Source organism: Melanerpes formicivorus, unplaced genomic scaffold (genome assembly GCF_026170545.1).
Source record: "Melanerpes formicivorus ecotype bairdi unplaced genomic scaffold, bMelFor1.0.p_v2 SCAF_50, whole genome shotgun sequence".
Lineage (NCBI taxonomy): Eukaryota > Metazoa > Chordata > Aves > Piciformes > Picidae > Melanerpes > Melanerpes formicivorus.
The window spans coordinates 3,209,419-3,227,144 of record NW_027142402.1 but is presented as its reverse complement, the minus strand read 5'-3'; the positions used below and the strand labels follow the sequence as shown (position 1 = coordinate 3,227,144).

At 47.9% G+C, this 17,726-nt stretch overlaps 1 protein-coding gene across 1 annotated transcript; it reads left to right on the top strand.

The window, feature by feature from the left end:
- The first annotated feature begins 78 nt into the window (after positions 1 to 78).
- On the top strand, positions 79 to 17,461 carry RTN4IP1 (reticulon 4 interacting protein 1). Its single transcript, XM_068160474.1, has 9 exons — positions 79 to 440; positions 1,909 to 2,060; positions 3,184 to 3,252; positions 4,030 to 4,154; positions 6,667 to 6,715; positions 7,582 to 7,718; positions 9,779 to 9,962; positions 11,772 to 11,864; positions 17,328 to 17,461. The coding sequence occupies exons 1-9, from the start codon at positions 185 to 187 to the stop codon at positions 17,442 to 17,444; spliced, it is 1,182 nt and encodes a 393-aa protein (XP_068016575.1). The 5' UTR covers positions 79 to 184; the 3' UTR covers positions 17,445 to 17,461.
- The last annotated feature ends 265 nt before the right edge of the window (positions 17,462 to 17,726 follow it).

Genomic DNA, 17,726 nt, shown 5'->3' with positions numbered 1-17,726 from the left:
CAACACCGAGCGGCACCATTGGCAGGGGCTGCCAAGAACGCGGCCGCCCATTGGCCCCGGCTGCCGCTGGGACGAGATAGGGGTCAGGCCGGGCCGGGCTCCGGGGCTGAGCGGAGCGTGGAGCAGCGTGGAGCAGCCCCATCCCGCGGGGCGCCGGTGACAGCTCGGCCTGGCTCCCTCAGCCATGCTGTCGCGGGGGATGGCGAGCGGGCGGACGTTCCGCGGAGCGCTGCGGGTGGGTGGGCAGCCTCCGGTCCGCGGCCTCCGCGCGTCTCCGCGGGCGCGGTCCGCCATGCCCTCCTGGGTCATAGACCGGTATGGCCCCAACGACGTGCTGCGCTTCACCAGGGACATGATGTTTCCCATCATAGACTTCCCGAATGAGGTCATCATTAAGGTTCATGCTGCGAGCCTGAACCCCATCGATCTTAGTATGAGAAGTAAGTGCCGAGCCCGAGCGGCCGGGAGCAGGCTGGCGTGATCGCAGGGGGTGTGCTTGGAATGCGGCTTCCACCTGGCCCCCAGCCTCCGAACCCTACGGACATCGGCACAGGCCTGCCCTGGTCGCACCTGCCTGGGCTGCCGCAAAGCAGCAGCAGTTGACCTGAGCCTTCATTAGCAACTGGGGCAAAAAAAAATCTGTTCCAGAGAAGAAGGGCACACAAAGCCATTGCCTTTCTGAAGCAAAGTCTGCATGTGTTGCAGGGGTCAGACGAACTGCTGTCCCCTACAAGCTTGCAGCTCCCAAGTCAGTTTCCTTTTGTTAGCACAACCATGGTGGGATTTATATCCTGGCCGCCTACCCCATCCCCAGCAGCTGGGTGGTGATAGTCTCCTGATTAGCCCCTGCCAACCACCCTCAGGTGCTGGATTCTCCTGTCTCTGTGGTGGGTGAGGCTGAAGGTCAAAGTTTCTGCAAAGCTAGTGTGTGTGACCTGATCCAAACCATGCTGTTCATTGTCATGCTCTTTCTTCCTGAACTGGCATAGATTCATAAAATGGTTTGGGTTGGAAGGGACTTGAAAGATCATCCAGTTCCAACCTTCCTGCCGTGGGCAGGGACACCTTCTGTTAGACCAGGTTGTTCAAGGTCTCATCCAACCTGGCCTTGAACACCACTAGTGAGGGGGCACCTGGGTACCTGCTGTCATCTTTGTCCAGGAGATCTTTGTCTTTCACCAACCAACTCTTGGTACTTTGCACATTTAATCAGATTTTTTCTTTCCCCTTAAGTTTCAAGGTTTGAAACACAAGAAGGAAGTTGTGGTAGTGGAAGACCTTGTATTTCATGTTGAGAAGTGATCTTGGCATCTAATTCAAATTCAGTAATGCCTGCAGAGATATCTGCAGGGGGCCTGCTAATGCAGCTGTAATTTGTGCTTGGGGTCTCTAATAATGCAGAGAGATCTTCCTACATAGGTGTGAGTTTGATGAGGTGGCATCTGAGGGTGCTTGTTGAATGGCCTGCCTGAGCTGTTGGGCTGCAGCTGGTGTTTGGGTCAGTGTGAAGGTCTTGGAAGTAACCACGCTTTCATACTGCTTTGAAGTGCCTCCTTTTGTACTGTTTCTTTTCAGTATGGCAGGGAGGTTGGAACAGATGATCTCTAAAGGCCTTTCCCACCCAAGCCACTCTATGATGATTCTGTGATGATGCTGTTGGAAAAGGGAGCATTTCCAGTGGGTTTCATCTAGGTATGTTTATCATGGCAAGCCATCTCATGGGCAGGTGGACCAGCATGAAACCTGCCCTTCACCTCTAAAAGCAGAAACCACTTCAGAGTTTTTGCATGCTGAAGTTATGACAGAAATGAAGCACATGAGGTCCAGGCAGTGCTTTCTAGTTGGAACTGTCCAGTTAGTAACTGGAAACCCCCTGTGTTGTGTCCTGGTCGGTGTGCTGTGTCGCAGGTGGTTACGGCGCAGCCGCGTTAAACATGAAGCGAGATCCCCTGAAGCTCAAGAGCGCAGAGGCCGAATTCCCACTCACCCTCGGGCGAGATGTCTCTGGTGTCATCATGGAATGTGGACTGAGTGTGTCTTACTTCAGACCTGGAGATGAGGTGCTGGCACCAAGCTCTTTCTCTCTTTCTAAAATGTGTGGTTAAGAGTGAGGTATCACAGTAACACTAAGGCTGGAAGAGACCTCTAAGGTCATCGAGTCCAACCTGTCACCACAGACCTCATGACTAGACCATGGCACCAAGTGCCACATCCAGTCCCCTCTTGAACACCTCCAGGGACAGTGACTCCACCACCTCCCTGGGCAACCCATTCCTATGATGAATGACTCTCTCAGTGAAGAACTTTCTCCTCACCCCCAGCCTAAACCACCCCTGGCACAGCTTGAGACTGTGTCCTGTTGTTCTGGTGCTGGCTGCCTGGGAGAAGAGACCAAAAATAAAATACACTGGAGATATTCCTCTTTTCTATTCCTCTCCAGAAAGCTCTTTTTCTCTCCCCATGTTGCTGCCCACTGACTGAGGCAGTAAATTCCAAGAATGCTTTTTCCCCCTACCATTTTTTTCCTCTGCAAAACATCATCTTTCCCAGATCTGCTTCTGCAGTTGCATTTACCTCCTGTTTGTTTGGGGGGGTTTGGGGGTGTTTTGTTGGTGTTTGGTTTGGATTTTTTTGCTTGGGTTTTTGTTGTTGTTGTTTAATTTTTGGGGTATATTTCACTGGTAGCAAGAAAGGAGCTTGTTGAAGTGCACACTGGAGGTGCTTCATTTGTGACTGAAGATAGAATTGTAGCAGGAGGGGATTCATTGGCTTTTTTTCTTCAGTAACTTAATTAGGGTGAGAATTGTGGCATAACCTGAGGGCCACTTTGTGAATCCCCCCCCATGAATATGACTTGCTTTCACCTTCACCAGATGCTTCCCTATTTCACCACTTTTAGTGTGGCAGATTCTGATCCATCCCCTCCCATCTGGGCTTTCTGGCCGTGGAATTGGTTTGAAGATTTTTTTTTTTATATCCTGTCTCCTGGAACAATTTGTTTACCTAGCTCTGCAGTCCTTCATTTAGTCAGTCTGGCAAGGAGCTAAGACTGGTTTCTGATAAGCAAGAGTGAAAACATTCTGCAAATTGGGAAAAATCAATACTGGAGACAACTTCTGCATGCAGGTATAGAATCGTGTGCAAAGCCACAACAACTGATGGTTGTTTTCTGTTTGCTTTTAGGTGTGGGCAGCAATTCCTCCATGGAAGCAGGGCACTCTGTCAGAGTTTGTGGTAGCCAGTGGAAACGAGGTAAGCCTTCAGAAAAGTGGCTAACAAAAGGGCAACAAAGTTGGTGAGGGGCTTGGAACACAGCCCTGTGAGGAGAGGCTGAGGGAGCTGGGGTTGCTTAGCCTGGAGAAGAGGAGACTCAGGGGTGACCTTACTGCTGTCTACAACTACCTGAAGGGAGGTTGTAGACAGGCAGAGGTTGGTCTCTTCTCCCAGGCAGCCAGCACCAGAACAAGAGGACACAGTCTCAGGCTGTGCCAGGGGAGGTTCAGGCTGGAGGTCAGGAGGAAGTTTTACACAGAGAGAGTGATTGCCCACTGGGATGTGCTGCCTGGGGAGGTGGTGGAGTCACCATCACTGGAGGTGTTCAGGAGGAGACTTGACAGGGTGCTTGGTGCCATGGGTTAGTTAAGTGGTGTTGGATGATAGGTTGGACACCATGATCCTGAAGGTCTCTTCCGGTTCGGTTCTGTTCTATTCTATTCTATTCTATTCTATTCTATTCTATTCTATTCTATTCTATTCTATTCTATTCTATTCTATTCTATTCTATTCTATTCTATTCTATTCTATTCTATTCTCCCAAAGTCCAAAGCCTTACAGTCTGCCTCTGTTTTCCCCTTCACTGTCTAGATAACTGAGTAACTTATTTCTTGGATTGATACAGGCTCCAGCTGGTTATGAAGACAGGTGAAAGTGTGGAATACACAATCCACAGTGCAGGGAAGCATGCTGAAGTATTTCAGTGTCTCAGACAGCATCTGCTGTGTGGCTTAGACATGGCTGATTCTCTTTCAGGTGTCTTTTAAGCCGAGGTGTCTCACTCACATAGAAGCTGCCTCCTTACCATACGTTGGCCTCACAGCATGGTCTGCAGTGAAGCAAGTTGGAGGACTGAACCAAAGTAACTGTAGTGGGAAAAGGTAAGTAAATAATTCTGGTGCTAAAGCTTAGTGTTTTATACTGATGAGCTGCTTCTAAGCAGTGGCCATCAGTCTCACCACCCTTGTACTGAAGAACTTCTTCCTAAGATCCAGTCTAACCCTGCTGGCCCTCAGGTTCAAACCATTCCCCTTTGTCCTGTCTTTAGACACTCTTATGAAAAGTCCCTCTCCAGCCTTCCTGTAGGATCCCTTCAGGTACTGGAAGGCAGCTCTAAGATCTCCCTGGAGCCTTCTCTTCAAGCTGAACACCCCCAGCTCCCTCAGCCTATCCTCCTAGCAGAGGTGTTCCAGCCCTTGGATCATCCTTGTGGCTCTCCTCTGGACTTGCTCCAACATCTCTGTGTCCTCTGTGATGAGGATTTCCTCTGAAGTGCTTTCTTGAAGTCACAACATATGGAGAGTTTGAATATTTGGGAGGCTTTGTAGAAAACAGCCCATGTAGCTTAGGAACAAACTGTGTTTGGAAGGTGTTTCTACCTGAAGAATCTCGGGGGGGGTGTGAAATAAAAAGAAGTCCTAACCAAGCAGCTCCCCTAGACTGGAAATGTTACCTAAATCCTGGAGCAAAATGCACATTTTGAAGCAACAGCTTTCTCCAGCATTTGTCAGGGAAGAAATGCCCTTTAAGCAAGAGGTAGAGCTGGAAAGGCAGTTGGACAAGGTTTTTCTGGAAGGATTTATTGTGGCTGTCCTTTGTAAGGCTGAAGATGGGCTTAATCCAGTATCTGGAGTGCAGCATCCTTGAGCCCTTTCAAGTGTAATAAGATCTAAATAAGAATGTTGCTTCAGGCATCTGTTGTCAGCAGCATGCTTCTGAGGATAAGTCATTTTTGGCAGATCTGAAAGCTGCAGGCATTGTGGTTTCAGATTCTGAATCTGAATTCTGCAGCTTGGATCAGTGGAAGAGGAGGGACTGGAATCTGATCAGTTACAAAAGAGGAAGCATTTTAAAATGGATACTGTGACCAAAGCCAAGTCTCTTTGGTTACTTCAAAGAATTTGTGTAAACTGAGACTCCAGATTGTGTAGTGCAATTTTGCACTGTGAAAAGCAATTTCCTTTAACATCCACCCCAGTGAGATTTAGAACAGGAACACCAGCAGCTTCTGAAGATAATGAAATCTTTCTGGCAAACAGAAGTTCTGAGGAACATGATGTTCCCCAACCCTATGCCAGGACTTCACTGTGGATCTTCCTTTTGCCCTAGAATTAGCAAATGGCTCCAGGCACTGTTCATGACTTCAAGGCTTCCTTACTAATTCCCTGTGTGAAGTTTAGCTGAAGAAAATCCCCAGGTGAAATCTGTGAGCAGTGGTTAGCTGGCTGGCAGTAAGGTGCTCACACAGCTACAACTGGCATTTGGGTTTGTGACATTTTAGGGTGGTGTGCTCAGCTCAAATGAACTCCCACTAAGACTGTGGTAAGAGGCTCTTGCACTTCTCTTGTTTGTCCGTTTGCACAGTGTGGCATTTCCAGGGTCGTGTTGAGCTAGAAAAATTCTGCCTTCTTTTGCCCAAAGAAAAGGGCAGATAGCTTAATTTCATGGGGACTAAAACTCATTTGTGGTGAGGCTTCTTCATTGCAGTTTTGTCTTTCTTTTAGATAAACCTTTTGTCATGTGGACAAATGTATTCTGAAGTCCCCAGCCTCCCTTGGGAATGTGATGCTGGCCTGCTTTCTCTCTTAGATTAACACTGGTTTGTGCAAAGGGTCAGTGAATTGGATGGGGTTTTATCTTCAGGAGACCCCAACAGTGGAATTTGGGAGAGGAGAGGTCTCTTAACTAATTGTTTTCCCAAACTAAACAATTCTGTTTGGAAAAGTGAGGTCAGGGACAGGGTTCAGGGATGAGAAATGCCTGCAGCAAGTGCAAAGCACAGGTGTGGCAGTCCCTTTGGCTGTGCTGAGATAATGCTGTTGGCAGTGTTCAGTCACATTATTGCCTGCTGAGGAGTCAACCACTAGCACTGGAGAACAAATACAGCCTATTGCTTAAAACTGTTTGGTGTCAGAAATGTGTAAGAAGCTTGTCCTGGTTTTGCTGGGACAGAATGCCAGCCCAGCCATGGGCTGCAGGCCATCAGCAGCTCTGACTCAGCCAGGACAGCTGACTGCAGTTGGCTACAGGTGTGTCCCATCACACTCAGGATAAAGGGGGAAGTTTGCTGAGGGGTGATGGTCTCTTCTTGGGCTGTGCCTCTTCCTGAGGACTGCTCTCCTGTTTATTGTGGCTGCTGTGCAGTCACTGGCCTGTGTAGAGCTTTACGCATTTGTATTGGTGCTAGCTTTGCTGTTTGATTAAATCTATTTTCATTTCAACCCACAGCTCTCTTCTGCTTTTCCTCATCTCCCTTCCCTGCTGGGGAGGGATCATTTGGTGATGTAACTGCTCCAGTTTAGCCTAGGATGCAGGCTAAATGTAGAAGGAGCATCAGAATGCATAGGAACTGTATATTTAATGTAGTTAATGTATTTTCTCTTTCTCTTACAGAGTATTAATATTAGGAGCTTCAGGAGGAGTTGGTACATTTGCTGTACAGGTAATAAACCCCAGCATGCCCAGGATGCATCTCCAAACTGTTCAATATGAAAAAAAATAATCATTGGGAAGAAATAGTGAAATGGCATGGTACTGATCCATCTGTCTGATCCATCTGATCAATGTCAACTCTTCAGGTTCATTGCTTTCCCTTTGTGCTGTTGTATTAGTTGAAAATAGAAAGTGGGGACTGTGAAAGGAAGGAGCTGTGAGAGATCTGTGGGACTCAGAAATCTGTAGCTTGTTTTCATTATGGAGCAGAGCTGACTGAAAGATGAATAGGAGAGGGACTTAGTGTATGAGTAGAAAACCTGATGGAGAGTGTAGCTGTTGTGGATGGGCACATGGTAAGAGAGGCAGCAGGCTCTGACGTGCTGTGTGTGTAAAGCAGGGGCTTTACATCAGCCTTCTTTCGCTGTCTTTGCCCTGCTGCCCTCTTGTCTGTCTCCATTCCAGTAGCTCTAAGCTTTGGAGTCAGCCTGCTCTTTGAACCATTAGTTGTGGAATGTCCTTTCTCCATGCTTTCATTTAATTTGAGGGGGTTTGATTCTAACTGGTGTCACCTCATGTTGCAGCCTCTTTCTGTTGTGGATGCACCCCCCCTGGAGGTGCTCAAGACCAGGCTGGATGAGGCCTTGAGCAACCTGGGCTAGTGGGATGTGTCCCTGCCCATGGCAGTGGCCTTGGAACTAAATGACCTTTCAAATCCCTTTCAACCTAAACCATTCTCTCAATCTGTGAATCTCCCTGCTCTCTGCTAAGGGTGCTCCCTTCTTGCATAAATAGAGTGAGATTTGGGCTTGTTAAACTGTTCTCAGCATTTCACTGCATGTTAAACTTTGGACCTCTTTTTATTCTTGTTTTCAGCTAGTGAAGGCCTGGGGTGCTCACGTGACAGCAGTTTGTTCCCATGATGCCAGCACACTGATGAAAAAGCTCGGAGCAGATGATGTGGTTGATTACAAAGCTGGAAATCTGGAAGAGCAGCTGAAAGCCTTGCCCCTGTAGGTGTTTGTGGTGCTGTCAGACCTCCTGCCTTTTGGTTGCTTGACTCCAGTCTATCAGAACTCCTTTTATTTGGTGACCTCCTCCATTTTTAAAGCATTACTTTGTAAAGCAAATTCACCCCAGCCCTTTTTTGAATGCAGTCAGTATCCCAAGCCCAGATTTCATTGTGAGACTAAGCTGGTTAATTGGGCTTGTGGAGGCAAGCTCAGCTTCACTTGCTTCTCTTCACTGACACCCATCTGAATGGTTCTGTCAGCTTTCAGCCAAGACTTGGAGCATGTACAAAACTTGAGTAAATTAAAATGAGTCTCAGAAATCCTGTGTGAGGTTAGCAAATAGTAAAACTAAGCTTCTGGAGGGATGGACTGTGTAATGAAGCAGTGAAACGACTTGCCTGAAGGTCTTCAGCCACTGTGCAACTCAGCTGGGAGTAAATCTTTCCTCTGTAAGGTTGGGTATGGCTGCCTCTGATAAACAATCACACTTATCTTGTCACAGCACTTATGTTTAAACTAGCTTGGGGGGGTGTTTTTCTAGAACTGAAGTCTCTCTTTTTTTGCTTTTGTAGTCTTTCCATCTGTTTAAACTCACTCTCCTGTGACATGTATTTGAATATGGTATTTATGTTGCTCTTTTTAGCTGGACTGAGTTAACTTTCTGGGAGGGGAAAGAAAAGCTGTTCAATCTGTGAAAGAATCTTGGTGGTGGCTGTGCTGAGAAGTCAGGAGGTGTTTAACTAAGTGTAGTGTGATTGTCAGCTCTGAGGGGAGCAGCACTCTATGGGCAGCAATTAACCTTGCAGTTTGCAGGCAGTGCTGAGTTTGTCTTTGTGCAACTCAGCATCCTCAGTGCTAAACACCCATTCTAGCCAGTGATCCTTTCTAGGAGATAGCCACAGCTGTGTCCTAGGGTGCAGTTTTATGATGCAGCTAAACTGATCAGTCAGGAATACTGAGAGGGATGTTCCTCTTTGCAGTCCCTTTTCAGTTGTACTGACTCTTCAGCCCCCATCATGAGCTAGGCTTTGGTGTGGGGTTTTTTCCCTGGAGCATTAGTTTTCATTACTTTAATCTCTCCTGCTGGCAGTTAACTGTTAGGTTGTCTGAACTTAAAGATGAAATCCCATCTTTGAGGGGCAGGCAGGAAAGATTTCCAGAGGTAAGAACTGTTCCATTTAATTTGCATGAAGCATTTTTCCCCTCTGTGTTTATAGGTTATTTGGCTGAGATGTTTGTGTCTATACAGATCTGCTGCAATCTGGAGATTGCTGGCAACTTACAGATGAAAATGATAATGAGCTGCATCTAGCAGAAGAGATGCATAGCTCCCTGTTGCACTACTCAGTTTTTACAGGCTTACATGCTGAGGTAATGAGAAGAAACACTGGAACTGTGGCTTGTTGCCAGAGGCTGCATATGCCCATCCTGTGGAGGAGAAGGTTTTAGACCCTTTTCATTGTTAGGTTCCATCTGGAATTAGGTAGATGTGAAGAAAAGAGCTGTCAGGAGAGGTAAAATGGCCTCAGAACAAGTAAGGTCAAAAAAGACTTATAGAGTGAAGCTGATAATTGGCTCATGGAAGAGATATGAGGAGATAAGGGTGAGCAGATTAATTTGTTGGCAAAACTTTGCCACTGGAACTGACTTTCACCTGAGCACAGCATGTACAGGAGACAGTCCTAGGCAGGGTGTGAGTCCAGGCTGGTTTCCACATGTGGTGTTCAGGGCTAGCACCAGACCTCAAGAGTGTTCCAGCAGTCTCAGGGGAAGGGCTGAAGAGCCCTAGAAGGCTTTAAGCAAGCTGAGGATGTAGTGCATCTAGGAGTCTGCTTTTTGGAATCTAAGTTACCTAAGCAGCCTGTGTCTGCTGTGCACAGGGCAGTGACCTCTCGCTGCACACTGCAGCTGGGCTTTAGCAGGAGCCTTGGGACTCTCTTGCAGACAGCACTATGTAACAATGGGAACTGCAGCAAATTTCTGACATGAATTAGTTCATTATGATGATTTCCCCACCCCCCCCAATCATGTTTTAAAAGCTGTTCTTTACATGTCTGCAGATTTGATTTCATCCTGGATAATGTTGGTGGGTCCACTGAGAAGTGGGCTCTGGATCTCCTGAAGAAATGGTCAGGAGCAACCTATGTTACCTTGGTGACACCTTTCCTGATCAACATGGACAAACTTGGGGTGGCTGATGGCATGTTGCAAACAGGAGTCACTGTTGGTTCCAAAACTCTGAAGGTAAGTGACAACAGCCTTTATTCTTCAAGAGTATTTATTGTTCTAGTGGCTTCCTTTGTGGCCTGGATCCTTGTCATGTGGCTCATCTGGAAGCATCTGTTGCAGCACTAAGTGTACTTCAGATGCATTTTCATTCTTTCTTGCACTGAAAAGAAATGTGTGGGGTGGTGCTGCTTGGTGTATGTGGTAGTTTGGGGTGCTTTGATGTTTGGATTCCTCATTGTGCTTTTCATGGTGACCTTCTTCTGTGTGGGCTCCCTGGTGAGCCCTGCTGACAGCTCGTGTTTCTTACTCAGCAGAGCAAATCCCTGCCTCATTGAACCCAGGGTAATTTTGCTACTTGCTTTAGGCTGGTCAGGCTTTCTCTCAAAACATTGTTCCATGACTGATTCTCTTTATCTTGTTCCAGCACCAGGGAGTAGTAAGTGGTTGAGGGTGGCTGGCAAGTCTTTCATCTCTCTCATGCCCATATGTCAGCTTGGTGATACTGATTTTTGTTTTTTCTAGTTTTCCTAAGTGGATCTTAAAGCCTTCTGCCAAGGAGGCTTGGGGGAACTTTCCTTTCTTCTCCCAACCTGTGCTTGCTCTCCAAATGAATGCTTTTCAAGCAGTTGCTATGGTGCTCCTGTGATGGCATGGCTGAATGAGATTTGAAGACCTGCAGCAATGCTTTGAAAGGAAAGCTCAAAAGCAGCATGAAAAGGCTGGGGAGAAATACCACACTCCTCTGGCATGTCTGTGATGGGGAGCAGTGGATGCCATGCACTGAAAATCATCTCTGGCAGGTGATGGCCTTTACTCCTCTAATGACTTAGAGGAGGTGCTCTTGACTTGTGAGATCTTCCCAAAGTGCTTTTCATGTCAGCTGCCAGCAGTCAGTGGATGGTGATGACTTTGCCAGATGTGGTGCTGGAAAGTTTAATCACTGACATGGTGGTGGAAGGTTCTAAAGGTCACACTGCTGGGTGTGTTTCACCTCCTTTGTGAGTGTGTATAAGCACACAGCAGCACTACTCCCTGGTGTAACAGGTCATGCTGGCTCTAACTGCAGAGTCAAGGTGGTTGTTTCACTCAACTACCTGACTTGTGCAGGGCAGGGGAGGTGATTCTGCCTCTCTACTCTGATCTCATGAGACTTGCCCTGGAGCACTGAATCCAATTCTGGTGCCCCCAGCATAAGAGGGCCACGGAACTGCTGGAGCAGGTCCAGAGGAGGCCATGAAGATGATCAGAGGGCTGGAGAACCTCCCAGATGGGAACAGGCTGAGAGAATTGGGGCTCTTCAGATTGGAAAAGAGAAGGCCCTGGGGAGACCTTAGAGCAGCCTTCTGGTACCTGAAGGGGGCTACTGGAAAAGGACTTTTTACAAGAGCTTATAGTGATGGGATGAGAGGGAATGGATTGAAGCTTGAGGAGGGCAGATTTAGACTACAGATTAGGAAGACATTCTTGACAGTGAGGATGGTGAGACACTGGAAGAGGTTGCCCAGGGAGGTTGTGGATGCTCCTTCAGTGAAGTGGCTCAAAGCCAGGTGAGATGAGGCCTTGAGCAACCTGGGCTAGAGGAAGCTGTCCCTTCCCCCTATCCCCCAACCCAAACCAACCTGTGAATTGGACACAATTCACCCTGATCCTGTTGTGGATTACATGTCCAGGCAGGGATAACCACATGCCTAGGTGACTCCTTTTTTTCTTTCAGACACTGGCATATAATTTCCATGTCTTTAAGTTCCTTCTCTAGTGTTTCTGTTAACTTTAGCTTCTGTTTCTGCTCATGATTTTCAAGTGTACTTATGCTCTTTCCTGCAGCACCTCTTGAGAGGAGTCCATTACCGGTGGGCGTTTTTTGCACCCAGTGGGCCGAGCTTGGATGAAATAGCAGCACTGGTTGAGTCTGGAAAGGTATGGCAAGGCTGGGTATTGTGCTGGAAGGGGGCATCACAGTGTGGGGGGCATGAAACTAGAGCTAGGGGAGGTTTTAGCTGGATATAATGAAAAACTTCTTTGTGGAAAGAAGTGGTCAGGCTTTGGAACAGGCTGCCCAGGGAGGTGGTGGAGTCACCACCCCTGGAGGTGCACAAGAAACCTGTGGCCACAGCATTTTGGGGGCATGGTGTAGTGGCCATGGTGGTGTTAGGTTGATGGTTGGACCTGATGATCCCAACCCAAACAATTCTGTGATTCTATGATCCTGTGACTGCATCCAACCACAACAGCTGAGCTGTCTAAGAATCAGCAGTGCCTTTGTCTTTGTTCTTGTCATTTCTGTCCTGATTCCTAAGCAGTCACAACTTGTTTTGTGTTCTGCTCCTAGCTTGTATGAAAAACAAATGCAGAATATGCCTGTGAAAGCCTCTTGGGAAACACCTGTTTGTGCAGGAGAGGGAGGGCTCAGGCTGTGCCAGGGGAGGTTCAGGCTGGATGTTAGGAAGAAGTTCTTCCCAGCAAGAGAGATTGGCCATTGGAATGTGCTGCCCAGGGAGGTGGTGGAGTCACCATCCCTGGAGGTGTTTAGGAAGAGACTGGATGAGGCACTGGGTGCCATGGTTTAGTTGATTAGGTGGTGTTGGGTGATAGGTTGGACTGGATGATCTTGAAGTTGTTTTCCAACCTGGTTAATTCTGTGTTGTCTGCCTGCTAAGCAGGCCAGGTGAAGAGCTGTGGCTCTTGGAATTCACATCATCCATCTCTGGATGTCCTCCTGTAAGGTGATCACCAGGACAAGGATGTTTGTTTGGTCTCTTACTCTCTGTGCAAAACCAGGCTGTTGGGCTGCACAGTCATCATTCCAGCAGCATTTGGCTCTATTTTGTAAAGCATTGTAAGCACCTGAGCCAGCATCAGGATTTTGTAAGGCCCAGATGTGTTCCATTCAGCCAGATGTTTGTAAGATTTATGAGCTCTCATTGTGTAGACAGAAGAGCTCTCTGAAATGGACAGCTGGTCCATTCAGAGGAGTGGGTGTTTGGAAGGAGGCAGCAGAGAATGGCTGGGGGAAGTGTGCCATAAACATTTCTGTTCACACAGTTAGGGGAAATTGTGTTGGAGTAGAAGAGAATAAATGAGAGTAACAAATCCCCAACAAACAAAAAGCATCACAAAGCAATACCAGTGTGGCAAGTTGGGGAAGCCTTCACAGTGAGCTGATGCAGTTGAACAACTTAGTTTGGGGTGAATCCAGCTCTGAGTGGCTCAGATTGTAGTGCTTTTGAAATGTCAGTGAATTGTCTCTCCTGCTACAGACAGCTTGGAACATTCTCCATGTCTTAATGTGTCCTTCTCTGCAGTTCATTCCAGTCTTTGTCTTTCTGGCTGTACCAAGGTATCTTAAGGTACCTGACTTGCCCTTGGGTGGTGCCTGCTTTACTCTCCCAGTCTGGAAATGGACACTAGGGCAGCAATTCTGTACTTAAATGTCACCAATTGCCAGAGTTCACTGCTTCTGCTTACTCTTGGTCACTCACACTTGTTCTGGACCATCTTTCCCCATGCTGGATTGCAAAGCTTGCACTCTATTAAGAACCAAAGCATGTTTTCTTCTTGCAGTGCTTTTGCTTGCCAGGTTGGTTGGCTAAAGCTCAGGGATGTTGTTCAAGGAGAGGTTGCCAAAAGCTCTGAGTCCTTTTCCTAAAGGAACCTCTATCCACCCCCAAAAATGTGTTTATTGAAGCACATCTGCTCCTCTTCCTGCAGGACATGGTAGCTTGGTTATGCTCTCTATGGTAGTGCTGTGTGATTACAGGAGCTTCTGTAAAGAAGACAAAGGGGAGGTTTGGAGATAGGTTTGAACTGTGGCAGGTATTTAATCAGATGTGTTGCCTCAGCCTGCTGTAGTGGCATAGTTCTGTAGAGCACTGGCCCCAGCCTCCTGGGCTCTAGAGCAGGAGGGAGCTGTGCCCAGCACAGCAGTGACATCTGGGGTGACAGCTCTGGTTTTGAGTGTAATTTGCTGAGGAGACCCTAGAACTGATGTTGGCAGGCAGTCTGAAGCTCAGCACAGTGTTGGCCACCATTTTAAGGGGAAGGAAGGATGAAGAAAGGGATGGATGGGATTAAGACCCAAAGAATGTGGAACTCAATTGGAGCAGAGGAGATGCTCAGCTATAGGGCAGAAACAGCAGTGTGCCAAAGGGGCATTTTCTCCAGGAGATGCCAAAGTGCTGCAGGGGTAACTCTTGAGCTACAGGCCAGGGGCTGTTCTCTTGTTGACACTGAAAGGAGACTTGCTGAGGGCTGAAGTTGAGTATCAAGCTCTGTGTTGGTGCACAGAGACCACACTTAGGCACAGTGGTGATTTGTGGAGGGAGACAGCCTTTGTCTTCTAACTCAGCTAGCCAAAATGACAAGCAGCTCTCTGCCCTCAGGAGGATTGTGATGTCTGGTGGGGCACATCCCAGCTCTTGTCTGTGCCAGTGTCTTTGCACAGCAGGTACACAAGCTGTGAGCAGACTCGGGGGGAGGCAGGAGCTGGGAGGGAGGCTCTGCAAAGCAAGGCTGCCCTGCAGCTGGGACAGGGCCATCCCTTACAACCTGGGGGGCAGCCAATGCACTGTCATTGCCCTTGGAGTCAGAGCACTTCTTTTTAATTATTTTTTTCCTTTCTGCTTTGTGTTTTTTGTCTCCTGAGCATTGGAAGGCCCCAGCTCTCCCTCCAGTGGCAAGGAGCAGCTCCACACCCACTGCAGGAACTTGTTGCTAACGTGGAGGTTACTAAGGGATAGAGATGGATTACCAAGATGGGTTTTTCTTAATTGTCCCCCCGTGATAAATTCAGGCTGTGCCACAGGAATGGGGACCTCCAAGAGTGGGCTTGAATTTGCCATTGGTGTGGGGCTCTGTTCCTGCTGACCAGCCAGCTCCTGCCAGCGGCTGGTGCGCCGCCCGCTGCGTGCCGAGCCGGGCTGGCTGCGGTGCCACGTCTCTGCTCCATGGAGGAAAGCCTCCATCAGCATCAGCAGTTGCTCTCTTTATTTTTCCAAACACATGAGTTCATTTCAAGAGACCTGAGATTCATCTCTATAGTGTGTCCTGCATCAGAGAGAATGGAGAGGAAGAAAAATACCTTTCAGGCCCAATCTGTGTTCAGCTGAAGATTTCAATGGCGGGTGCACGCAAGCCTTTCTCTCCCAGACTTTAGCTTAATCCCTCTTGCCCTGACCCAATAGGTGTCCTCTGGCAAGGAACTGATGCGTGGCTGTCAATAGGCAGTGCTTTTATTATCCAGTTAAGCTCCATTTGTTATCACACATTCAACAAAGAGCAGAGGCTCTCCTGCTTGTTTGTCTGCTCACAGGAAGAAATTTTATCTTAGTCAGTGGATTATGGTAAAGGCTGAGTGAATCACTGTGCTCCAACAGGGTCAGCCCTTTCAGGGTTAGGCTAACAATGGGGCTGACCAGCCAGATAAAATGTTTAATGCTCTAGATTGTCAGGATCATCAATTTCAGTATTCATGCCTCTCTATAGCACTGCCTAAAGCCAGTGTTTAAATAGTGCTAGAGGTTACATGGCTGTAGAGGTGGGCTTTGAGTGTGTGCTGGCTGGCTGCAGAGCAGTGTTTGGAGCTGTGAGGCTGAATCCAGGGCTCCCCTGAAGCCCTGTGTCACCACTTTTCAAATGCAGTGTTGGAGCTCTCCCTAAGAGGCCAAGGGTGTACTGCACCTTGTTCTGTCAGGGTTACAAGCTGCAACCTACCATCAGTGACTGCAGCCTGCCTTGGTCCTTTTTTCCTCAGCTGCTCCAGGTGTCAGAAATGAGCTTCTGCCTTGCCCTGGACTCTCCTGTGCTTCACATCCCTTCTGCTGCTGCACTGCTTTCTTCCCTGAACACCTTTCCCCTTCTCTCAGCAGCCTCTTGCCCTGCTGGGGTCAGCTGTGTCCATGCTCCAGCAGGTTGAGTTTCTGTAGTCCTTATTTTCCCCCTTAACTGAAGCCCAGCTTTGTGCTGCTCTGCCCTCAACAGTAAGTACTTGTACAAGTGCTGCACTCGTGCTTGGCTCAACAAGGTTACTCAGTTGTTTTTACCCAGGCTTCTGCTATGAGAGCAAGTGTTTGGTCTTCCTCACAGCAGTGGCTGCTGATCAGCAGCACGTTCCTCCTGCTGCTAGCCACAGCAGCTGCAGTTTACTCAGATGCTCAGAAGCCATTGTCTCATTGTTTGTGCTGCCTGGGTCCATGGCCATGAGGCTGCCGATGCCGTTCTGTGCTGGCTGCTGACCAAAGATGGTTTTGCCTTAAATGTGATCATTCACACCTTGCATTTCTTCCTCAGTTGAAGAGCAAACAGTGCTGCACAGTATTTTTGTGGCTTTGGGAGGAGGTGTGGTAGGTTCTCTTGTGCATGGATCTTACTTTGGCCTTTGGCAGGCTGACTCAGGAATTGACAAGAGAAAAGGCTCTTCTGTTGGCCCAGCAGTGACAAGTAGCTTTGAGGAGCAGCTGGGCTTTCTTCTGCCTCTGTCAGTACACTATGCTGCCTAAAGCAAATGCTTGTAGGGTTTTCAGGCTCTTTTATTAATGGGAACAGTGGACAGGGTAATTTCACCTTCATTATTAAGAAATGAGACTAAAACAATCCAGGAGACTACTCTACAAAATTAATGCCATGGTAGCAGTTGGTGCAGGCTGGGCCCTCTGATGGATGGCTGTTGGAATAGAGAGTGGCTGAGTTCTTGTGTAGCCAAATGACTCAGCAACAAATGTGGGCTTTGGATTTCATTTGTGGCCAGGACTTTTAAGGGTACCAAAGCAATCCTGATGCAGTTAGGCACTAGATTGATGGGGATCTCAAACAGCTGACCTTCTGAAACTTCTGGGGATTAACAATGAAACCAGTAGAGAAATAGGAGAAAGTTCTTCCTTCTCTCAGTGTATCATTGGAATGTGCTGCCCAGGGAGGTGGTGCAGTCACCATCACTGGAAGTGTTTAAGAGGAGCCTGGATGAGGCATTTGGTGCCATGGTTTAGTTGATCAGATGGTGTTGGGTGATGGGTTGGACTTGGTGATCTCAAAGGTCTCTTCCAACCTGGTTAATTCTATTCCAATTGTGGACAACAAGTGGAACCACAGTGTCAGCTTTTAGAAGGATGTACAGCCTGGTGTGGTGACTGTTTCCAAGAGTCCAAGGTGAGGGCTCTGAACTCTGCTAGCAGAGATGTTTCAGAACCTAGGCAAAGAGCAGCAGAAAGCTTTCTCTTGCATGCAGGTGGGTTCCTGAAAACAGTTCAAACCCAGTGAGTGCATCACTGGCAACTTCTGCCCTGAATGCTATGAAGAAACCTGCCCCTTTCTGCCTAGAGTTCTACAGGGTGACACTGACACCTGATTTTGCTCCTACTGCAGTGACACCTGTTCTTTCTCCTGTAGATCCAACCAGTTATTGATGAAGTCTTCACTTTCTCTGAAGTTCCAAAGGCCTTTCAGAAGCTGGAAGGAGGCCATGCACGTGGGAAGACAGTGATCAATGTCATTAGTAAGAAATAAAAACCTCTCCAACCTTTCTCCTGCACACTGCCCCTCATTACTGGTACATTCCACTGGAACCTGGCCACTCCTTCACCTTTTAAAGCTCACAGAGGATGCATACTTTTTTCAAGGCTTGTTTTAGGAGAGCCTCTTGGATTCTTCCACCCTCTGCCTGTCACTCTTAATACAGACAAGACATCCTGCTGGCCCTTAGGTGACACCATTCAGACTGCAGTGGTGGCTTTTGCAGAGCACCCTCACCCTTGGGTAAGAAGAGCAGCCAGATCCCCTGGCAGGAGC

Bases quoted from the DNA above. Each gene is read 5' to 3' on its own strand.
- RTN4IP1 (XM_068160474.1), top strand. From the start codon at position 185: ATGCTGTCGCGGGGGATGGCGAGCGGGCGGACGTTCCGCGGAGCGCTG. The intron at 441-1,908 runs GTAAGTGCCGAG...GCTGTGTCGCAG, and splicing joins CATCGATCTTAGTATGAGAA to GTGGTTACGGCGCAGCCGCG. The intron at 11,865-17,327 runs GTATGGCAAGGC...TTTCTCCTGTAG, and splicing joins CACTGGTTGAGTCTGGAAAG to ATCCAACCAGTTATTGATGA.